Here is a 25,846-nt window from a genome sequence, read left to right as displayed (position 1 = left end):
GGACTGTTAATAATAGCAGCAGGCTTTTTAGCCGACGTCCTGTCTGGTACAGAAGAAGCTGGGCTAACTAATATCAGGTGTTATCCAGCAAGTAGCTCCCTGAATCCTGAACAGAAATAAGCTTAAATGATAACTATTTAGCTACAAAAATCAACATGAATCACCAAGAGAACTGACAAAACTATCAGCATGAAATCCAACAACCCACAGGTTATATCAAATAAAGACAGAGAGCTTAGCTGGGTAGAATTTTAAGCATTAATATGAAGAAGCCAAACGACCATATACCACATTGTGCCATGGAGAATTCTCTTCACTTCAATCCCTGCACAAGATTACAGAATATGCCTAGAGGCAACTTCTCTTTGGATATAGTTCTAATATTGCTTTTTTTTTATGATTAGAAGAGAGCGTAGCGAGTCATTACTGGCTACATTTCTGATAAAAGAAAAGTGTAGTGAGTGTCCTTCACTAGCTGAACCCCCCACCTTTGCCTCAGTTTGAGCCAGGAGAAACACAGTGTGTGTGTGCGTGTGTCTATAGTTAAAAAAAAAAAAAAAAAAAAAACATACATCTGACATGCCTCTATCGACTGCTGGGTTACCCTTTATGCCTGTGTGCTGAGCAAAAATTGCTGTGCAGGGGTAAAAACAGTGAGATATTAACACCAGCTAATCTCTATCAGTCTATCCCCTGCCACTATGGAATGCGATACAGTGACCAATGTCCACATTCATATCAGTGAGTCTATATGTGTACGTGTGTCCGGTCGAACAGAGGAATATCGAATCAGCAAGGTGCTTCCAAGGTTGTAGTAGCAGCTCAGATTATGTGTGTTTGTGTCATATCATGCTGCATATCATGATTGTGTTGTGCCAACTGCAGCACGGCCAAGCCAGACACGGTATCAGACGCTTGCTGCATCTGAAAAATGCCTGTGCATGAGAGAGGGGGAACGAGAAAGGGAAAAAAGGGTGTGTGTGTGTGTGTGTGTGTGTGTGTGTGTGAGTAGTTGCGTCCTACGCGCCTGTCGGTGTGTATCAGTCACAGCTCTCGCATCATGCTTGAGCCTTGTGCAGTGCACCATAGCGTGGCCCTGCGGCACTATGGGAATCAAACCCCAACAGGTTTCTCTCTCTCGCTCTCTTTTTGCCTCTCTCTCTCCCCCTTTCTCTCTCCCTCTAAGAGGAGGAAGAGGAGGAGGAGGAGGTGCAGAATCGCTGAGGCTTGGGCCAACTTATTAGAGAGAGATCGATGTGTGCGAGCTCTCAGCACTGGCAGCGGGATGTGGGAGGACAAGCCAGCGCACACTTTTAGGCACGGATGGATGGAGGGAGGGATGGAGGGGAAGCATGGGAGGGGGGAGGGAGGAGAGGGAGGAAAGCTAAAAATAACAATCTATTGATCTGACTTTAACGAGAATAGAGCGGAGAGAAGAAGAAGAGAGAAAAAAAAATTAATAAAAAATACGCCGCGCCCCGTCTCAAAACTCAATCAAGCGTCCCAACAGCACAGTCGGCATTTTCCAAGTGATACATCACACACACACACACACACACACACACACACACACACACACGCACAGGGGGAAACGCTTTCACACACACACACACACACACACACACACACAGTCCCTGACAGCTAAAACGCAACGCTTCGCTTCGTCTCACTGGACTCCGTCATACGTCTCACCTGGACTGGGAGGGAAAAAAGAGATGGAAGGGGTGAAGGACAGAGACAGAGGGAAGGCAATTTGAGATGCCACCTACACTCTCATATCTATCCTGCCACAGAGGCTGGGAATTTAAGACACACACACACACACACACACACACACACACACACATACACACACACATGCACCATGAGGAGTAGGACCAGCAGTGAAGGCTTTGCTCACTCTCCCATAGCCACACACACACACACACACACACACACACACACACACACACATATATATATAAATACATAGAAAAACACACACACACACACAAACACCCACCTGCAGTAAAACTAAAAACAGAGTGATACTTCTGCTATGAACAGAGAGAGGGAGAACGAGAGAGAGAGCGCACAAAGCTGATACTTTCGGCCGCATTTAAAGTTTGTTTTACATTTTGCTAATTTCTATCACTGACCAGTAAAACAGTGACTCAGCCTTTATCCAGGTCATGAAAGCTTTTTGATGTGTTTCATGTTTGCAGCTCGTTTGCAATAATTACAGGGTTTCTACAGTTCAGTTCAGATATCAAACAGTTCAGTTCAGTGATTTTCAAAATGTTTTGAAGACAAATGTTAGCAAAATTTCAGACCAAGTTTTGGAAAACTCAGTACAGCGGTATCAGATTCAGGAGGCTTAAGAGATTTCATAACATCAGAATTGAATGACTGATACAAAAAGCAACAGACACAAAATAAATAAGATAAATAAGCTCATACGTGAACACTTAGAAGATTTATTTACTTTAAAACCTGATATTCTAAAACTAAATTTAAGACATTTGAAGATTTTTAAGGATATGAGTACTTGTGTAGTTTGCATGAGCAGTGACAGCCGGCAGGGCTGAACGAAGAAAGGAGTGCCACCTGCAGAAACTCAAAAGAAAATCCAAGGGAAAAGATCCTGGTCACGATCCTGGATAAACTTGATTCATCCTTTTGAGCGGAAACCATAGATATTGGATCTTCACACTAAATCTACCGACTGAAGGCCAGTATCGGTACTGGCCTTCAAAATGCCATATCAGTCAAACCATCATTTTCCTCTCCTCCCTCCATCCCTGTGACTGAGCCTCTGTCACTCACCCTCACTTTTCAATCACCACCTTTTGGAAACGGCTGAGTGGCGAAGCCCTGAGGTGGCATCAGGTGGCACCGCTAAGGTCTTAGGGGCACAATGGTCCTTGTTCTAACACACAATGCACCCTCACCGTGTGAACCTGGCATTAGCGACATGCCCGCTGCCGTGCAGGTGTCACTGCGACACGGGTGGGTGCCCACACCCCACCAGCACCAACCAGTCTGTCTGCACTCCTCCCTCTATTCTCTGACCCCCTCTTTCCCTGGAGAACAGAGGAGACGAGGAGGATGAATGGAAGAATGGCTTCGCTGTGAGTCACTGAGGGCAAGGGAGAGGCTGCACAAATGCACACACACACACACACACACACACACACCTATTTCCACGCCAAATCCATAAATGGATGTGATCATTTGCGTCAGGTGCTGTTATGCAAAAGCATGATAATTCTCACACTAGACACCACTTTAACTGGGGAAAAATGGAAAATAGATGAGAATAATGTTACAGATACTAAAAAGAGAGAAATATGCTCTTCCTCTTTTCGACCAAATAACACAGTTAAAAAAAAAAAAAAAAAAATCCCTGCCATTTTATGACTGCAAGGTTCACACTTGAAAACGGCCTCACTGAAGAATCGGTCTTTGGAAAAGATTTGAGGGGTTTTTTTTCTGTCGACTTGGGATCCCAGTCCTCTACAAAGGGATCTGAAGGTGGGAGGAGAGAGAGTAGGGGGGATGTTGCAGATGTTGGGAGATACTGTAGTTGATATTCTGCTGGGGGGACCGTGCTCACTCAGTATGCTTTCCACAGGGCCCGGCGGCGCTAAGCGTTCCTCGTCAGATGAAATAAATAGGTTGGAGAGTTCGGCTCGCCAGCTTCAGTATTTGAATAACGCTTCGTGAGATAGACTTAGATGTGAGATAAGAGAGCTTTAAGAGTCAATTGGCGAGAGACATGAGCCTGCATATGCACTCACACCCGCGCACACAATTTGGATTTCAACACAGTATCGAATGCAAACCGTGTGCCAACCTGAACCTTTTTCAGCTTCATCCTGGCAGCCAAATCTATCCGGGGGGCATGACATCACACTCACACACACACACACACACACACATCACTTATCCCTTCTGCGTGTGAGGCAGACAGGTCAGAGATGGGTACATGATAACAGTATGCAGAAACAATAGCAGTAGGGATCAGGAGACTTGGCTCTGGACACTTACCCATGCCAGCGTCTGCCACTGCGTCCGCTGCAGTCAACAGGCTGCCGATACACGGGGCCGATACCGGCCTTTTAGCAGGAATCACATGTATTATCTCCAATATGATGAATAAACAATGTGTTGGTCTGTGTTGGTCTCGCCCTAATTCTAATGCAGCAGTTTGCTCAGATTCACAAGCAGAGGAGGAAACACGGGCAACACTGGCAGCACTGAGAGCAGTCAAGTCAAGTCAAGTGTGTTTGTAAACCTTATTCATATCAAAGGTCTGTTTCTTAAGGTTCCTCTGTTAGTGTAAGGTATACTGAGGAGGCCAGGATCGTGAGATGGCAAGGCAAGTTCAATGGTGCAAGCCTGTTTAAACTTTTGTAAATAAGATACTTACTTAAATTAAATGAGTGAGTCCTTGCATAAATAGAGGGCCAATGTAAAGATGCTAAATTAGGAGTCATATGGTCACATTTGCAGGTTCCGGCTATTGTTACACAGAGTGTTTTGATATTGTAATATATATAGGAAAGGGCAGAACCAGATAAGCGTTTTGCTTCCTTCTGCCCCTTCTCGAAAGCATCATGTATGTTTTCTACATGTCAACTGCTTGATGTATTGTTTAGTGCGATATTTTTTCCATATCGTACAGTTGGTGATCTATTTGTTGAAAAATAAAGATTAAAAAAAAAAAAAGGATTCTAGCAGCGGAGTTTTGTACCAACTGGAGTCTGTGAAGACCAGGGGTTGGGTGGCAAGAGAATAAGACATTACCAATAACTGCATCTTGAGGAGACAAAGTCATGAATTAATGTTTTGGCATTCGACACAATCTTGGCAGTGTTCCACAGATGGAAAACAGCAGCTTTGGTAGACTGCGGATAATTCCACTGTTGGATTTCATCACATGACCGTTTTGCTATGTGCAAAATAACGTAAATAAATAAAAAAAAATACAAATACAAATATGTAAACACAAACAGAAATCACTAAAATCAGCTAATACATTGAGAGACAAAACACAATGAGAATCAGTCCCCTCCGGGATTTCATGATGTCACGATCACAGCAATTAACGCAAACTGAACCAATCCTTGTGAATTCTGTGCAACCTCGCAATTTTGTCCAGTCACCACAACACAAATCTGACCAATCACCATTGCTTACCGCGAGTTTCACCCAAAAGCATGTGTGAGGCATGTCTGACAGGAATGTTTCACATTTACCAACGAAAATTACTGTTAATCACCATGCAATGCAATTCCCAGAAGTTCTGTGTAAGAACAAAGTGGGATGAAACTGTTCTGCGCCATGTGTAACGCTGTGGTGCAACACAAAAATTTGTCATCGACTGACAAACACTCCATGATCGAGGCTGCATCAGATCTATAGAGAGTCCTGAAAGAATCAAGGTGAGACCAAATATACATGGTTAGTGGTAATCACAGAGAGACAGGTGTGTGTGTGTATGTTTGCATGTCAAACTGTGTGTGTGTTTGTGTGAGTGAGAGAGAGAAATTATATAGGCTTGAAATAAAAAGTCTCATGTTTAAAAATGGTGTGACAGCTTGATTCAAAATATCAACTTGGATGTGAAATGAAATCAGAGATGTAGATGTGTGTGTGTGTGTGTGTGTGTGTGTGTGTGTGTGTGAGGCAGCTAAGACAGAAAATAAACTCAAACAAGTAAATGGTAGAATTACCTGGAGAATTAATGGCCAAATTTATGGCCGATGCAGCTATTTGGTGTTTGCGCTGCACCAGAACCAGGCTAAAACTTTATCACCATCATCATCATCATCATCATCATCTGTACTTCTATTAATTGCTAAGTGAGCGTTTGGTCAAAGTGAATGGATTTACTGCACCGCAATGACTGCAAACCTGTAATTTCATAATAATAACAACAATAATAATAATACATTTTATTTCACAGCACTTTTCAAGGCACTGATGATTTACATTAAAAACAAAATCCAAAATATGCTGTATAAAGCAGATAATGATTAAAAATAACACTAAAATAAACGGTACAAACGCAGTAGAGAGAGGGAAAAGAAACCAAAAACAATAACAACAACAAGAGACAAACACTAAAAAGAGTACTAAAAGGAGCACAGGTCAGGACAGATCAAACCATTTTTATCCCACCAGAATACCTGCAGGTTTTGTTTTGAATGTGAGGTTCACTTTCATATCTTTTGGGCCTTTATAATTAACTCGTATGAGTTCATTTGAAAAATAAAATGAGCTGAAAATGAAGCTGCTTGACTCTCATCCCTCAAGGCTGACTTTTGCGAGATAGGTCCAGTAGCAGAAATATGATAACACACACACACACACACACACACACACACACACACACACACAGAGTCCCCAGCACTTCAAAGTGTACATCAGTCGCTGGTTCTCAAAGGGCAAAATGAGAAGCCGGTGCTGCTTATAAACACGGCTGATGGAGGGGGAACGAGATGCCACTGGATGGGTGAAGAGAAAGAAGAAAAACATGGAGAGAGATTGGATGGAGAGGGGGAAAGAGGGAAAAGGAAAAAAAACAGTCAATGAGAAGAAGAGGCGAAAAAGGGGGGAGGAATGAGAGGAAAAAAGGGAGAGGAGAGAGAGAAAGAGGAGAGGAAATTGATGTGTGAGAGGTGGATCAACTCCAGAACAAACCGGTTAACAATCCAGTCACACACTCGCACTGCAACTGGGACTGAGTGGGCAGTGGAGGAGTGTGTGCACATACCTCCGGGTGCACAGAGTGTGTATCCGTGCCCTCTCGTGGTTTTGTGTGTGTGTTTGTGTGTGTGTGTTTGTGTGTGGGAAGACTAATCGTATGTTGTGAAGTGTGCAAAGGGGCGTTCAAAGACTCACAGCCATTCTCCCGGGGGGAAAAGAATGTTGCGGAATCTATGTGCATCCATGGAAAAACAGGAAGACAACAACAACAAAAACAACAACAGGGAAGGAAGTGAGCACAAACACACACAAAAAAAAAACCTGGACGTTGGAAAGAGTAAGTGAGCAGAGAAGCCAGACTGAGTTGTAAACCATGAGAAGGTAAAAGCTGAAGTGCCTCGCTGCAATTGCAACGCTAAATTGAAGTAAATTTTTAGTCTTTACAAGAAAATAGGAAGAAAATGAGCACTAACTCTTCAATTATATCCACTAAAACTGTTGAAAGAAGAGGAAAATGAAGATACACACACACACACACACACACACACACACACACACACACACACTGACAGCATCTTTGCACCACCAAAACCCATTACCATTAATTACGGAGAATTCACACCAACACATAGCTCTATATGTTTTCACACACAAAACAGTGCTTGTGCATTGAGTGAACAGATGAGAGGGGTGTGTGTATGTGTGTGTCTTTCCTTGTCCGTTGGTGTGTGTGAGGGGGGTCTTTTAATAGCTGAGCCGTTAAAGTGAGGGGCCAACTCTTGAACTTAATCTCTCCTCTTCCTCCCTGCTGTCACATCACATTACATAAACCATCTATTCTATACACACACACTCAGACACACTCACACACACATTTGCCAATACTGCAGCTCTCCTGCAAGCTCACAGTTACAGGCGAGAAAGACACTCATCTTCTGATTCCTTGAAAGAGTACACTGACTTGGAGAAGGAAATTGAAAAGAACAGAGCCATGGGATTGGTCAGTACATCCTTAAGCCAGACAGACACACACACACACACACACACACACACACAAACACACCCACACACCCACAAGGTCTACCAAGCAACCTTGAAATGTCTGAACTTGGTTTTATTTTGGACATAGTTAACCAAACCTTTTTTTTTTTTTTTTTTTTCCCCACACGGGCAAGAAAAGGAAAAGAAAGCAAAGCTTGGGGGGGAGGAAGGGGGTGTTGTGTCAGGAGAGGCAAAGAAAAGGAAGCAGAGAAAGCGGCCATCTTTAAAAAGGTGCCTGATGAAATCTATTGAAAGCACATATTTTCGTCTTGTCTAGTTTGTTTTGTTTCCACATGGCCCCAAAATGCAACACCTCAGCCCAGAATACATGGGAAGATGAGAATGAAACCTGGCATGAGAACAGCCACTGTTTTACATGTACTGGTTGTACTAATTTCTAGTAAATTACAACACCCCCTCTGGGAAACTTTAGGGGCATCCTGCGTCAGGTACTATTACCTGTGAACTTTGTTTTGAGGCTATGGCAGCCTTACAATGTAGCATTTTAGCTCCAAGAACTGGAAAATGTTCTTTTTCTAAAATGATTGAAAAGCATTACGCAGCAAACAAGTGATGGATTGTGCCAGTTTTTAAGATTAAAAACAAGAGAATAATGTGTCCTTAGACTAAAAGGACCATAATATTGAACACAAAATGTGTATACTCCACATTCCTGCTAATAATTCATGTGCTATCTGTTTCCATTCATTCCACTACAATATGGAAATTCACTTTCAGACACTTCAAACTTTTCCTAATACCAGTATTCACCGCAGAAAAGTCGTTCACATTAGTTCTCCTAAAAGCAGCACTGCTGAGTTTTGCTGACTTAAAATTGGACAGAGTGAAATGTCAGTAGGTATTTGTCCAAGGGAAAAATTTGTTTTATACAGCCAAATATCTGTTCTGTGGTATACAAAAGGCAACGACTTCAATTCAAATTCAAGTGAAAAAAAAAATCTAGGGATTTTGATTATACGTTGTGAAATCTTTATTACCCCATGTATGATTTGCAAAATAGTTTGTTGCTATGTAAAGTGTAGCTAAATTGTAGTAAACAGGCCAAACATTCAAAAATCACTGGTATGGTCCTTTAAATTTACCATTTACTTGCCCTGTTTTTCTGAAAATCTATATAATTAAGTTGGACTATGTAAGGTGGGTGGGCTCATTTATGCTACTACAGATAGAAACAAGACCCAGTTAATGAACAAGGTCAAAAGTTTAATGAAAACACACACACACACACACACACACACACACACACACACACACACACCACAGCAAAGTATGTTTCTCTTCCTTTGGATGTATTTTCAAGCCATTTTGGAAACTGCTACAAAGGACAATCTGTGGAGGGTCAAAAATCCACTACACCACATTCCAGACTGAAGGCTATTCCTGATGGCCTTGAGTCAGTGTCTACACCCGAGCTGCATTCCACATTAGCAAGGTTTAGGACAACAAAAATCTCATGACATCATCTACTCTATAACATGAAGCATGAAACTGCTATCATATATTGTTCTGTTACCGTGTTCACAAGACAGGAAGAGACAACATGCACCATGAAATGCAGACTGTATCTTTCTTGTTAGCTGTGCGCTCTAGAAGCAGTGTAACTGATGCTGCAAGCACCTGGCAGACATGCATGACATGAGCAAGCAAGGCCCCTTAGGTTTACAGTTTATGTTGAGCTAGTCACCGGCCACTGTGCTTGGTGAATGAAAAAAATTAACCAACTAACGCTATTTTTTCCTGACAATTTGAAAATGAAAACTGCAGAACTGCACGAGCATGCTTTGTAAAGCATGTTTCATCCTCGCAGTGTGTGCAGACAGCTAAGATTAGGCTCAATGCCTTTCTAGCAGGTGTTTGACTGGTGCTGAAAGCAGACTGCGTCCAATCAGAGTAGCTTAGTGAGTGCAAGGATTTGTGGGAGTTGAGGTCTTGTACTCTATGACCGCTGTAGGCCATTTTTTCACCAGCTTGATTTCTACATGAAAGTGTGTCTGCAGAAATGGTTCAGCTTACCCGCCACTGACATAATATACTCGCATTTGCCGAGTGACTGGGTGCTAGCTTCGGACCCTGCGGTAAAATATCTTATCAAAACACCTTTGGATTATGTTTTGAAATGCAATCAGAAAGATATGTAGGTCCTGATTTCCAAAAAAATAATGCAGGTAGCAGCTGTGGATGATTAGACGTGTCAGTTTTCATTTCACTGTGAGATTTCGACAAGTTTTCAACGTCTATACAACCTGTAAATGTTTGCTGGAAAAGTATCAAAATCAAATCGTCCTTGACAATAGCTGCAAGGTCCAGTAGGATACACTGTTTTTATGTTCAACAAACAGAGTAGATAGAGTAGATAGTGAAGGGCAGCTGGGGTCAACTGGGGTTGAATAGCAGTAGACAGGACTGGGAAGCCTGTCTGCAGGTTGGCATGATCTAAGAGAGAGAAAGAAGAAGAAGAAAACCACACAGGAGAAGAGAAGAGAGAAGAAGAAGAGGGAAATTGCTGACACCGAGATATTTGCAAATCACACAACTTCTCATCACACAAAACCTCAGGAGAGAGAGAGAGATGAATTTGTAATGCATCACCTCTGCTCCTACTGGCTGCTCTGGGCCGGTTCTCATTAACACCAGTTGCTCTCTCTTCATTACAACCCCAAGACAAGCAGGATGAGTCAACATGGCAGAGCTCAAGTCAGGGGGGAAGAGAACAAGTGGGAGAGTGCACGTAAGAAAAATGCCAAGTGTCTCATAGTGACAAATGTGCGCAGTGCCGTGAGGTGGCATGCAAGGACGTTTGTGTCCTAACTTATATCGAAACTGCGCTGTGATGCCTGATCATCAGTGTTTGCTGCTTGAAAGCATGTTTCATCTTCTCCTCTGTTTTGTCATAGCGGGGACCAATCAGCCTCGGCTGCCAAACATCATGCTGATCAACTCTATTAGCGGCTGAACGCTGTCAGGCTTCTGTTTAATAGACGCCATGCACAGCAGAGCTCTACGCATTTCCATTCAGATCTCAACCACCATATCAACTGACACCCACCACCTGTAGCCAGCCGGTTAGTTAACTATCTTAACCAAAATAAACTGTATCTTCATTGTAACATTGTGTTTATTTTTCATTGTCTCTTTCCTTTGCGTCGCCTTTTCATACGTTTTTGTTAATGATGAACTTAAAGCGTATGAAAACAGTTATGTTTCAATGATGCAAAGACATCCGATCATTCAGCTTCAGCGAGGCTCAACTCAGATCATGCTCAGACTCCACACATTTCTGAAAGCCAGACCACTGCAGAAAAAAAGAGGTTGTCTATCCAAATTCCCCTGCTATGGTGCTTTTGCTTTTTTGCACGTTTATTATATAATAACCATTACAGTGCGTTCAGTATATGATTAATTATTATCAGCACTACTTTTATATGGATCCTGCTTTTTTAAGGAAATCATTTTGTATACATATTAACTGTTGCTCACAGGTCACCTTAGAAGGATTCAATTGGACAAAGACACAGCTGAAAATTATGTGAAACTGCTGTCTTAATCAACATGTGGTCAATGTGTTTTTTGTGTTGCACAACATATTGTTTACATGTGAAAAAAATTAACACGCTAACAATGGACTGATGTGTTGATGTCATTATGGGCTCCTGAAAATGGATGCTGCTGCAGAGGGCCGATCATGACTGGACAGCGTGAACTTAGACATTCACCGGAGGAAAATGTGCTGATGACAGAGTGTGGATTCAGAGAGTGACGCAGACAGTCGGCCCCAATGTGGACATCAGCACAGACAGCAGATAAGAGCTGGCCGCACCACAGCTCATCTTGTCACACCACAACGCGACGATAATACAGATGGATGCCTTGATAGTTGGGGGATCAACCTGGCTGTGTGTGTGTGTGTGTGCGTGTGTGGCAGACTACCGAGACGTTTCCCAATATTAGGAGAGTGGAGGGGTGAAGAGTCACACCATAATCTTTTTTTAGTGACCAGCATGTGGCCAGTTTATTCCTGCATCTGCCCACGCAAGACATGGGTGAACGTGTGTGTCACAAAAAACACACGACCTTTGGACCTTTTCACACATTTAGCAGGGTTACACTGATAACAGTTTCCAAAGGTTGAAAGCTATGTTTTCAAATATGTTTTCTTTAGTGTCTATCTTAAAATTTGACATTTTTTGTACCATTTTAGCATCAAAAAGTGACTCCTGCCAGCAATTTTCAGACCATCGTGGGGCACTTAAAACTCTCTGATGAAAGTCAGACTTAAAAACGTTGCTATTACATGAGTAAGCAGCTATTTAAGGCAGAGAGAGGCAGCTTTCATTGCAGTCCTCCCACTGACTCTCTGACATAAAACTGATAATCATAATAAAAACATTAACTAGCGCTGGTCAGGGGGCAACCTCCATCCTAACATACGGGGATAACAAGCTGGCATGTGATTATCAATAAAACATAATCAAACCCGAATACTGGTATCATAAACCAATATGTAAGTCAAAATCTAGCACTTAGTTAGTGATTTGACTGTTTGCATCTGTCCATCTCACTCTACTGAATATCTCTCATCCCAAGACAGCAGAAAACGGTTTAATTTAAAGCAAAATTAATGTTATTAGAGTTTTGGGTTGTATAGTTATCTGGGTGCTATATTCCACATGGTGGTGAAATATAATCATTAGTTGCTCCGTGCTCCCCTGGACTGCTAATCTAAGGGAGCACGGAGCAAACTTTCTAACTCCTCACTCACTTCCACAGTGCAGCAGAACAGCTCCCAGAATGACACTTTTAGATAGATAGACAGATAGACAGATAGACAGATAGACAGATAGATAGATAGATAGATAGATATACTTTATTGATCCCAAACTGGGAAAAACACATAAATGAACATGAACAAAGCCCAAAAAAACACATCCAGTACCCTCTTTTTTTTCTTTTTTTTTTTAAAACGTCTCTTTAAATTTTATTTTCCTACTTGAATTGAAAAGATAGCAATCCGGCAGGTAACACCTTTTGGAAAATTCTGCAGGCTAGTCTCGAGTCAGGCAGAAATGACACGATGGTACATAAACAAATAATTGTAATTACATGGGGGAAAAAATGGGTACCGGGAGTTGTTTTTTTATATTGTCATAATCCGCTTTGTTCACCTTCATTTATGTGCTAAAAATGTTATTTTGGGAGCTGTTTTGCTGTGCTATGAAAGTGAATGAAGAAACACAAATATATTTTTCTGGATTAGCAGCCCAGGGGAGCACGAAGCAGCTAATGAGAATATTTCAGCACCATGTGGACTCCTATCTCCCAGGTACAACCTCACACTCTACAAAGTTAATTTTTGCTTTAACTAACTTCATTTCAACAACATAGAATTGAAGCCATCTTTCCTCTGTGTACAAGAAACCACAGGGACATTGAAAGAAAGAGTGCAGTTTTGACCAGACCAGAAAGGGAGTGAGGGTTTTACTTGATATTCAACAGAATAAGTCGGGTCTGTCAGGCCTTTCGCCAAGCCGCCATTGGCCATTTCTCTTTAGCTCACTATTATTCATTATGGAGCTTTCAACTTATTAAAGGGAGAACAGCGGGGGTGCACAAACACACATACACACACACACAATCACAGCCTTGTAAACAATTAGGCAGACACTCAGAAAGCTTTTTAAGCATCACCGGTGCAGCACAGACACATTATCCAGAGGAGGTGAAGGGTGCTTAAAAAGGAGGCAACTGCGCTGTGAAACAATTTTTTCATGGCTTGGGAAAAATTTGGATGGTTGTTATGGGTGATCAGGACACGTGAGGCAACGTGATCATGTAATGGAGTGTGACTGTGTGTGTGTGTGACTGTATTCCCTCTCGGCTCTGGTCCTTTCTCGTGACAGGCAGTTGATACCTCGAACAAAGCGCGTTATCAAAAGCCTGTTTGAGATAAAGGCAGCACCAAAACATTTACAGTGAAATCTCAGAGCAGACGCTCATACACAGTCAAATGCACACAAGCTGACACACATACACTCATGCATGCGGCTGATAGCAAACTGAACATCCACTGATTTGTCAACTTTGAGTCAGCTTCTTTGTCATGGAACACTGTCACCTCAAGGTCACATGGCTGACTTTGTCCATTTGCTAGCTGACCTCCCACAGAAGGAGTAAGAGGAGTCTAGTCAGTTCTCATCACAAATAACAGAACCTGAGTATGGAAACATGTCAGGGTTTCTACTGTGGCCCTGATGTAAAAATTCAATGACTTTTTCCATGACTTTCCTGCCCATGAGCTAAAAATGTTCTTCCTTCTTGGTCTGTGCACAAACTTTTTCCAAAACAGTTGGACTGTCACTTCACTTTGGCTGAAAACCATCAAATGAAACAAGTCAGAGGATGCATTCTACTATCTTCCTGTAAATTTGCACAATTCCTTAATCCCCAGAGAATTCCTTGGCTTTGCCTGTCTGGAATATGCCTCCCAAAAGTCCAGGATATTCCAGGAATTCCAGTGTGAGCCCTGTGTGTTAATACTCATGTTTTCAATCAGAGGGGGTGTGTGTGACTAAAAACTTGGTTGACACTGGCAGTGTATAGGTGTATAGGCACATGCAACACAACTGTGTGTGTGTGTGTGTGTGTGTGTGTGTGTGTGTGTGTGTGTGTGTGTGTGTGTGTGTGTGTGTGTGTGTGTTGCGCAAGCGTCTGAGAAATACATGAGTGTATTAAAATGGGAAAGGGAAGTCCACACAGTGTTGCTGAGACCAAAAATGAAGATTGAAACCAGACACTGAAGTGCTGCTGTGGGTGACAACAGTGATACATGTCCCTTGCAACACATGCACCAACTGTATTAGATAGAACGGACTTGTAAATAACATTAGAGATATACAGATGTGTGACATTAAAGGAAAAACCAAGTCCAGTGTCTTAGTAAGGTGTTTGGTGCTGCTTGGCAGAAATCTCTGAACTCTACTGGAGGGATGGGGCACAATTCTTCCATTAGATCCTGTACACACAGAGGGATATTATAGTAGGGCTGCAGTGCATAAAGCTGCCATTACAAAGACAAACGCACATTTGACAGTTGAGCGGCTCTGGTCTACAGAGATGCGGAAAAAAAGTGATGTGGTCAGATGAGTCATCTTTCACCATATTCTGGAGAAGTTGGCAAGTACATGTGTGGCTTCCATCAAAAAAACACTACCGGCCTGAATGGTGGACCCCTACAGTGAGGGGGCCTGTTTTGCTGTAGGGGCATTTTCACCTCTTCCCCTTCGAGGGAAGGCTCTCTGCAAATCAATACAAAGTTATTCTGAGAGATCACATTTATCCTATCATGAAACATGTCTATCGTGATGGGAGGGCCTCTTCCAGGATGACAGTGCCTCCATCCACAGAGCACCTGGCCTCACTGAATGGCTTGATGATGAAAATGATGTAGATGCTGTGGCCTTCACACTCACCGCATCTCAACCCAGCTGAACACTGATTAGGTATTTTGGGGTGATGTGTTAAGAAAGCACGCTCTGCCACCAACAAAATATCAAATCAGGGACTTGGAGAATCTCTGTTCACTGTCCTGTCAGCTCACGGTGGCCCAACACCTTCCTGAGAAACTTTGTTAGTTTTCCTTTTTTAATCTTAAGCACTGATGAGCACATCACAAAACATTAACATGGTGATTTTTAAATCACTTCTGGGAAACAAAATATATTAAAGCGGCTCTAACTATTAATGTTGGCAATAAAAAGCCTTAAACATAGCACGTTGTTACAATGGCTGGATTAAAGCAGCGGTTTCCGAGCAAATATCTCTATCTCATGTGGCCGGTAAAGTGAATATCTATCTAAGATAAAGGAAAAGATTTTCAAATTGTGGCTTTCCCTCCCTTGAGTCCCATATCGACCTTCCTCTGCTGAGTGCTCAGCTATTAATCAGCCCAAGTGAGGGTAATCACTGGACTCGAATCTACTTGCTGCCTTACAATTCCTGCCTTCCTTCTCTATTCCAATCCATATTTGTTAAGGACACAAGGGGGGAGGAAATAATTGTAAGCCACTAATCATGAGACATGCCTCGACACTTTAAACTGGCTCCTCTGTTCATCTATTGACCCTTTGAGCTTATTGAGACCCCCACCTTTCTCTCTCTCTCTCTCTCTCTCTCTCTCTCTCCCTCTCTCTCTCTCTCTCTCTCTCCCACACACACATGCACACTCACACTCTTCGGGTGATTAATCATCAACAAACCCAGCCCGTGTGATCAATTCACTGCCCCGCTTAGAAGAAACACACACACACACCCAAACAAACAAGCACATTCCGTCTTTCCCTTCACTTTACGGACACGGTCAACATTTCTTGCAGCTTGGACAGTGTTTGTCAAATTCACTGTTATTACCAATAGCTGACTTTTGAGTGGATGATTCCTTTTTTTCTTTTTAGCCCTGTGCAAATGTTTGTGTTTATACCCCGAGATTCCTCCGCACCGAGGAAATCAATCACGGCTGTTTGTCCAAAAAGTAAATACAGTCGGACTGGTCATATAGGAGGTGGGGGGGTGTAAAGAGTGTTGATCTTTTGTTGCTGAGGGAGAGAAGAAAAGACGCTATGGGCTTTTGATGCTTATCTGCAGCCAGTGCCAGCCTATTCAATACCTAAGTCTGAACAAATGTTATGCAAGGTCCCCTTTCTCCAGCCAGTGCAGGGCACACACTCTCACAAACACACACACACACACACAGGTCAAGGAGCTGTTGACCTCCCCCGCCTCGCAAAAGAAGATATCATCAAGCACAAAGCCTGATGGAGTGATAGTAGAATAGATGAGTGAAGAGGAGGGGACGAGTGCAGGGAAATTTCCACCATGGCAGCGTGGGGCCGACATCAAACGAACAGGGTGGCGGCAACATAAAGCCTGATTACCGCAGCAAGGAGACCAGCAGGCAAATAACACTGGGTTACAAATTACCCTGTGTCCCAGCAAGACAGATGGACACAACACACACAAACACACACACACACACACAGGCACAGGCACAAACACAGGAAGCAATATGCACGCGCTCGCTATTGAGTCTCCACACTTATCTACCCAGCTCCCTCACTTCCTTATAGCTCTCTCCATAAAGTGTAGGGGTCATCATTAGAGGATTAGCGGTCCCAGCCATAAAGCAGCGGCGCCTGTGAAACAGCCTGGGCCGATCGCCATTATGTCACGGCGCTGTCATGTCAAAGTCTACAATCACACAGCAACTTTGGGGCAGCTAGTGGGGCGTGTCAAACATGGAATCAGAGGAAAAATACAGGGTTTTCATAAAGGATTTCTGTGGAATATTATTAAAACAATGACGCTGTGATTTTTTTGGCTGCAGCCTGTACCAAACAAGCATGTTGTGTTACATCTGGAGAATATAAAAAACTGCTTGTCCTTGATGCTTATCCTTTTATAACGGTATTTTGACACAAATTCTACCTTTCTCAAAAACATTCAGCTCTTGCTATTTCAATATTGCACATGGCATTGATTAATTATTCAGCCCAACTACTAGCCTATGGAAGCTCAGTTGACCAAATTACATGTTTTAAACAAATGAATGAACAATGTCGGCAGTGCCATCAAGCCTAAAGGTGGATGTCTTGATGCATTTTGTATAAAAAAAAAAAAAAAAAAAAAAAAAACATTAGGGATGGGAATTGGAAGAGGCGCCCCATAAGCTGATTGTATTCACTTGCTGATTCAGTACATATAGCAATTTTTTTTAAAACACTGGACTATAGGAAAAAAACGGAATCAAACTTCCAAATGAGCATATCAGTCAAATTTACGTTGAGATTTTAACGTTAATTGCAGGCCATGGGATTTTTTTTTTCCCTGAGTAACCTGATCCTGATATGGGCAATACGGGCTTGCATGTTCGTTGAATTGCCACATGCTTATGTTTAACTCATCTTTATCCTCAACTTAATGTCAAGTGTGGAGATGCAGCATGGATCTCTGTTTTTTCTTCCAGTCTTTAATTACTGTGATGACAGGCTTGATTCCCACAATACAGAGACCCAAAATAAATGTTTGTCTGAATTATTTACAACACCATCTGTTGCTTTCTAAAAACTAATATTTTTTATATGTTTAATAAAATTAAAATGTGCCAAAAATAAGGAGGTGTCAATTCAGGGTCAACATGGCAACATAAAAATCATCCCAAAAAAAAACAAAACAAAACAAAGACCTTTTGTTAACTGAATAGATAATTTCCCCCCTCCCCCTAACCCTAAAGCCTAATTAAATTAATTGACTAATTAAATCAATACGGGAATCAAACTTAGTGTTGAATCTTATAAATCACAATCTAATCAAACAAGGAAATCAGTGCCAGTACTCAGCCCTGATCAATGATAAGACACAATGTTGTGAATTGGTTTCTGCCAGTGACCTCATTCCTTATGTGCAGTGCTGGAGAACCTCAATTCTGCTCTCAAACACACACACACACGCAAAACACAAGGGGAACATGGGCAATACTGACACACCATCACAAGCCTGTCTGATTATGAGCTGCCAAACAGACCACTGATACCTCACTCACACACACACACACACACACACACACACACACACACACACACACACACACACACATATACACACCATTACCCAGGCAGAGCCACAAGGCCAGGTAATAACAATAACAAGCCATCAAAGTCAGCCATTGAGAATGGAGGGAAGGCATGACAATCTACTGTCTGTACATCAGGGATGGGATGAGAAGAGGGACCATAAAACTCAACGAATCAAGACTCCTGGCAATGAGGGGGGCGTCGCAGGCGTAATGGCACGAGGAGAATTCAACGACTGCGCCCACACACACCTTGCAAAACTGCATGTAATCTCAGAGACGATTGTCCTCGTCCGATGTCGGAATATGGGGATTCTGGATAAATGGCCACAAGAGAACGCCGTTACCAAGGACAGGGTGTGGGTGTGTGTGTGTGTGTGTGTGTGTGCGCATTGTGACTGAAAAGGAAGGCACCAGATGAGAGAGAAGAAGAGGGAAATTGAGAGGAAAAGGGAGGACGAATGCTATCAGGAATTCAACTGGACAGGATGATAGAGAAAAGCGGTGACGGGGACGAGACGGAAAAGAAAACAATTTCAAGTTCTTCTGCGTCACACTTCTTTCACAACCACGTACTTCTTTTTAAACTTTGGCAACCAGTATCAAACATGATTTCAAATAAGTGACAGTTCTGCTGCTTGGTTCTGATTGACCGAGTCACATTATAAGCCGCTGAAAAATACTTACGAGTGTCCAATCTTTTGCCATGTGATAGTTCATTTCTGATTTAATTTTATGTTACAGTAAATGAAACACACCTGCAGCCCCATTCCATCAGATTGTTCTTTTTTTTTTCAGGATATCTCAAAATGTTATGACTGGATTTGCAGAAAACTTTGCAGAAAGGTTAGTCATGGGTCAAGAAAGAGCTGATCAACTTTTCATGCTCTTTGGTCAAAGGGGGGCGTGCCTATTAAGATATTGTGAAATCAGTGTAAAGCCTCTTGTGGTTTATTGCTAATGTATGGATAATGTGTTATAATAAGCACTAGTTTTTTGAAAGCAGATACTGATACCTATGTTTTTGGACTGAAGCTTCTAGGCCTATTTGCAACAATTTTGTGCCAATACTCCAACTTACTGTCTCGTGGCTTAAAATCATGCTGAATTCATGCAGAATTTTATTCTGGTCTCAATGGAGAAGGCTTTGAAACATTTTGATGGTAGGACACTAAAAAAACAGGGTGATTGTAACGAAAGCACATGCATGCACGTTTGTGTGGGAACCAGTCAAACTGCTCCGTTTGATCAGTTACACATGAATACAAAGTCATGATGCATCAATGCAAACAGACTGCATCATATCGGAGGTGGAGGACACCGACAGTCTCGTTAAAAGGCCGGTATTGGCAGGCTGTATCAACAGACTGATGTATCGGGCTAATGTTAACAGGCAATATGTAAAAACTGACGGGGTTTTAGCCAGCACTCCTTACTCATCATGGCCCGGCGAGCATTCTTCTCACCAGCCTTTCAGCCTCTCTCAGCGCTTAACTACAGTGGCCTCTTTCAACAGCCACTGCCCGCAACAAACCCACACAACCACCAGCACTGCCAACATCGCACAAAGACACCATGTTACTACAACCCACGGCATGGAAGGGGGTGGCGGGTGGAGAGGAGGGGGCCAGAGACAGAGGGAGCGAGAGAGAGAAAGAAGACTTGTTTATTTTAACTGAGTCTATTCTCATGATCAAGTTACTTTTATTAGATTCTCCTTAGACGCTTTGGTAATATGGTTGTCCTATTAAAGGCAGATTGGATTGAGGGTCAAACAGGGGAGGGGGTGCTTTCTGAGGAGAGAGTTGCTCGCACACCTCTTTTCAGAAAGCCGGAGGGCCGAGCACGAGACCCCGTCGGGGTGACAGAGCGTCCAGCGCTGAATCAGCGGGTCGCACGTTGTGTAATCTCTCTCTCCCTCTCTCCCTCACACACACACACACACACACACACACACACACACACAGATTAACAGCACAGCGAGGGAGGGAGGGAGGGGAGTCTCTTTACAAAGAAACTTTTTCAGGAGGAGGAAAAACAAGCCTAAAGAAGTGTTACAGTTGTGGCTCTTCTTAATTTAAAGCCTCGCTGCCACTGAATGGGTCCAGCAGGCCTATAAAACTAGTCCCTTCAAATAGCGGATTTTCTAGGCTTGACAGAAGTTTTGTCAGGGAAAGTTCAACAAGATGCACACACACACTTGTGCACACACACACTTCAACTTGCAGTCCACTTCCTCCGTGCTCATTCTGTAGTGATTTCACAAAATTTAATTTACCATCCTGCGAGAATGGACAAGAAAGATTATTCTAAATCAGAGGTTTCACCATGCCCCCTATTATCTCTGCACAGTTGGAATATTATTCAATGCTAAATATATATATCTTGTTTTGTTTTGTTTTATAATCCTTGTCCCAAGGACAAAATCGTGTTAAATAGGGTTCCATTGGGCCTGAAACTTTGTCAGCTGGGGGGTCTGTCACATGAAAATATTTGAGAGCCCCCTGCTGTACAGAACAGGTCCAATAGCAGACCATCCGCTCCTCTGATTTCTTGTCCAAGCAGTGCAGTTTCCTCAACAGCTTGCCTTGACTTGTTATGTAAGACACAAGGTAACAGATCTGAGATAATGATTATGCCATACCACAAATTCATTGACGGTTCACACTTGAACCATGGGGCCCTGCACGCTTGGCCCCCATGGACACGGGTAGATGTTGCATCAGGTTTCTCACCTTACAACTCCTATTATTCAAATAAACAGCTCACCAACTATCTCTCTGTGTGTGTGTTATTTTTACACTGACTTCTCTCAGCACCCTTAAACAGCAATGAAGACACTATTGTTGGAAAGTGGGCAATATATAAGTGCAGCCCACACACACACATGCTGTGGTTCAAATGCAATAGCTCCAACCACTGTACTGTTTGTTTCAAAATGAGAACATCCTCTTCGTGCATGGACAAGACATTTTATATCTGTGAGGGCAGACAGACGAGCAACAGTTATTGCCAAATGCTGGCCACCGTACGTGCCGTTCTCTTCTATGGAGAGTACAGCCTGCCAAAAGTCCATTCAAAAATATGGCATGTTAGCGCTGCCTTGGTTATCAGCAAATCTCCACAGCACCAAAAACATAACTTAGAGCCTTTACGGCATTGTTATAAGACACTTATGAATTCGGCATATATAGAGAGCAAAAATCAGCACTGAAATGGAATAAACTTTCAACTCATCAAATTATTTCACTGTGCTCACTACCGCCCACCATGGTGTATTTTGATGGAGAAGTACCGTGGGTGTAAAGGGGTAATAAAAGTTATTTTTTTACTGAAACACCTGCTTCTTGGTGGATCAGCTGTACGCCGAATTCACCAGTGTATTTCAAAGATTCAACTGAGTTCTTAAATCTTGTTCTGATAGTTGCGTGCTTTGGTGACAAAGAAGGCCACGCTGAGCTGCCAGATTTTGAACAGAGTGTGGCCTGTGGGTCTCTCCATGCAGGTGACCAAAATCCACGAGCTAGCAAAATCCAGATGTTTTGACAACACGAGCCTCTGCTATCTGTAATGCTATAGGAAATGAAAACATTCATACGTGTTATGTATGACCAAAGAGGGAAATTACTCCATATTAGCTCGCCGTCTCACTTCTGTATGCATTCCCATGACTTTAAGCCGCTTTGAGCCGTGTGCTCTGCTGTTGACAGCGACTTCCAACCGCACAAACCACAGTCACCTGGGAGCGACTGCGGTCCTGTTGCATTTCAGGCCAAGGTCCATTAAAAATCGGTCCTTTTGTGTTGTCTCGGTTATATGCAACATTATATTCTCCTTAACACAAGACTCAATACATTTTCTGAATCACTGGGTGACACTCTTCGATTCGGCAGACATATAACCCGCCACATAGCACTTATTTAAATAAAATTCCCACTTTTAGAATTGGTTCTCACTGCTTTATACCGCCCACAAGCGTGTCATCTGGTGTGAGAAAGTTGCAGGAATAACAGCCGAACTGAGTCTAAAAGTGGAAATATTATTCTAGTAGGTGCTGCTTGGTGGGCTGTATTTATGCCGAACTGAAGAGCGAAAACTAATGATTCATAAAATGTTTAGACATCTACTGTGCGACGTGAACGGGTTCCAGTAAAGCAAGCCGGCGTGAAGTTGCCACAATTTCAACAGAGTTCAGTGCAGTTTTGTGCATACGAGACAACTGCACGAATCGCGACCAGGGTGAGCGAAGTTCAAAGTAGCACCAAGTCAAAACTTACCAGAGTTTGCTCATACTGCAGCGCCCGCTGGTCTGTCCCGTCCCCTGCCATGGCTCTGCTGTGTGTCTACCCGGCGAAATCAGCCAGATGAATTGTTTTTCAGCTTGGGAATGAGACCAAACGATGTATCTCTCTGTACAAGGAGTGTTGTTAAAGCATTGGTCTGGATGAAGTCTGTGTATGAGAGTTCACAAAGGGAACTCCGGCTTGAAAATGCGTCCCAACTACTGTAAGTTCCTTCATTTTATAGCCTCAAATCTCCAGCAGGATCCATACTGTGAGGCGGGACTTGTGTGGCTGGAAGTTGAAACGACCCACCCATCTGAGACTCGTGTCAGCCCACAGAATAAATTATGCCCTCACTGATTTTGAGAGTGATTTTCATAAGCATATTCTCTGTTTTGGGAACTGTTGAACATTTTGACAGTGCTTTTGACCTACTAGTTGGTAAAAGGTGACAAAGGTGCGGAAAACAACCTCAGATAAAGAAAATCAGGTATTTAATATATGCGGAAAAATATTGATTAAAACAGTTCTATATGATTACAAAAGATTTATAATGTATGAAATGATGCTATGAATTCATGATGATTTATGCCAGCTTATAATGGTGGACATTTTGCATAAACAAACAAACAAACAAAAACACAACACACACACACACACACACACACACACACACACACACACACACACACACACACACACATACACCTTTTCATTGCAAATAATCTCAAAATATCTTGAATGCATAAACCATTAGGCCTATTTGTTTCTCTCATTTCTATTTTCCTTAAGGTCTTGGTAATATTGTTTGTCATTTAAAAAAAAAAAGTGCCCATAATGTCATTAAATTTAATAACAAATATGACTATGAAAAAAATAAACTCTGTCAAAACATTTCAAAATAGAACAGTTTTTTAATGAGTTTAATGAATCAGAGACAATGTTTTTGAGCGACAGTTATGTGTTATTTGAGGACAAAATAGTCTTTTATCTTACTACTTCAAAACAGAGGTATCCTAAAATGATTTACAAGATGGATAAAATGTAAGCAATACAAAACACATGTGGATAGAAATAAAACAGCAAAATGAAAAAGGGGAAACCGGGAAAAGGGGAAATACACAGAATAAAAATAAGCAAAATGTGTGTTTTAAAAATAACATGACTGGCTATGATGATGATGGCGATGATGATGATGATGATGATGATGATGATGATGATGATGATGACAACGATGATGATGAGACTTCCTTCTTATTCTGGTTATTTCTGGCTGGTTTGGCACAGCCTCACCTGGAACTGGACCACAGTTTGTTGTGTCAAGTCGCCCCAACAATGAAAGTTTGGTTTCCTCTCACTGAAGGAATCCCATTTGCTGTGTACGTCGATTACCAGGCCAGAACCGGCTTTGTTGTGGATACAGTGTTGGACAAGTTACAAGTGGACAAAGTACTGGACAGGCATTGTCAACATGCCTGGGTGAAACCAGTTGCTGTGTCTTGGCCCCTGATAATGGGCCCCCAGTCTAGACTTGCATCATGGCATTGTACTAATCTTCACAGAGGCTCAATAAAGCATTGAAAACCATTCTAGAGCCAAAGCAGGGAACTTTTAGGACATGATGCAACATGCCTGCAAGTTAAAAAAAAAAAAAAAAAAAAAAAAAAGAATTATTAAGTCTTGACACCAATGATACACAAGCCTGGTCTCCAGAAACCTTGTGAAGTGAAATGCAGATAATGCCTTTTGCCCAAAAAGAGAGATAAATATGCTTCTTCACCAGGAAAGCATTGCATGATGGAAGCACGACTACAGAACAAGAGTAATAGTCTGACTGTCAAGTTGCACGGTGCAACGTAAGGATGTGAAAGAGATGGAATTTTCTACTGTGAAGTCTTCGGTTTCAGTTCAAGTGTTTATTTAACTTTGACCAATGCCTTTTTATTAACCTTAACCAAATTGTTTTAGTTGCCTAACCTTTTTTTCAGAATCAGAATCAGGTTTATTGACAAAGTAGCTTCAGATCATACAAGGAATTTCTCTTGGTATGTTGGTGGAAGAGGGAAAAGTTAACAGTAAATAGTAAAGATAAATGTTAAGGTCACTAGATAAATAACCTTAACCTCAATCAAACTTATTTGCACATCTAAACTTATTGATATTATGGGCATAACATAACATAACATAACATAACATAACATAACATAACATAACATAACATAACACAGCATAACATAACATAACATAGCACAACACAGCATAGCATAGTATAACATAACATAACATAACATGACATAACATAACATAAGCTAAGGTTTGGTTAAGACATTAGGTTAGGTTGTAACATTGTATTTTTGTATCACTGCTAAACAACAAAACCTGTGATCAGCATTAGGCCAGTGGTGTAGAAGTTAACTGGTGAGTTTCATTAGATGACAGGCAATGAGGTAGACAAGTCATTTTGCAACATGGTCCACTTTTTCAGTCTATAATAATGTTATTATATTAGAAAATCCTTTGAAATAAAACTCTGAAAACAACACTGACCTTGAAGAAGGAGCTCAGTAGTTACACACCACATAGGCAGCATGACGAACAGGGAGAGGAGAACTTCCCAACAGGGACTGGTAAACAACTAGGGCACTATTATTATAAAAATATATATATTTTTTCACAAATATCGAGGCCCCCCTTTGTTGTTCAGAGGTGTTTGACTCTAAAGATATTACCTGATGGCCCTGAGCAGAGGATAGGTCCTTCTGAGGTCAAACACAGGCTGGATTTCATTCTTCCTCAAAAGTACTCGATACTGAGTGTGTTTCTGTGGAGGTGTTTGATGTTCTTTTGCAGTGATGGATGGATTGACTGCAATGTGAAATAAATACAGGGAACCTATTCATAGCTGTCACCTGGGGTTTCAACCTGGGATGGAAATCCACTGAATACACACTCGAGCCCAGAAAGACATGTGCCCGTAAAGACAATGTTGTGTGTGTGTGTGTGTGTGTGTGTGTGTGTGTGTGTGTGCGTGCGTGCGTGTGTGTGTGCGTGTGTGTGTGTGCGTCTGTGGCAGGTTAATCATTAGAACACCTCACCTTTGTGTGAATCTTGTTTGAAAGTTGCAGCCATTGTAATTTAACCTCATATCTTGTGTAAATGTTCTTTTCGGGTTTCAGCAATTGCACTT

At 42.1% G+C, this 25,846-nt stretch overlaps 1 protein-coding gene across 1 annotated transcript in view; it reads right to left on the bottom strand.

Moving 5' to 3' along the window:
- The window catches only part of clcn2c (chloride channel 2c), a 162,942-nt gene extending 140,038 nt beyond the window's left edge, over positions 1–22,904 (bottom strand). The window contains exon 1 of the mRNA XM_030066320.1: positions 22,654–22,904. Coding sequence (XP_029922180.1) covers positions 22,654–22,704 — 51 coding nt within the window. The 5' untranslated portion in view covers positions 22,705–22,904. The remainder of the gene's footprint in view (positions 1–22,653) is intronic.
- Positions 22,905–25,846: the final 2,942 nt, after the last annotated feature.

This window comes from Myripristis murdjan, chromosome 13 (assembly GCF_902150065.1).
Source record: "Myripristis murdjan chromosome 13, fMyrMur1.1, whole genome shotgun sequence".
Taxonomy (NCBI): domain Eukaryota; kingdom Metazoa; phylum Chordata; class Actinopteri; order Holocentriformes; family Holocentridae; genus Myripristis; species Myripristis murdjan.
This window is presented reverse-complemented; position numbering and strand designations above follow the sequence as displayed.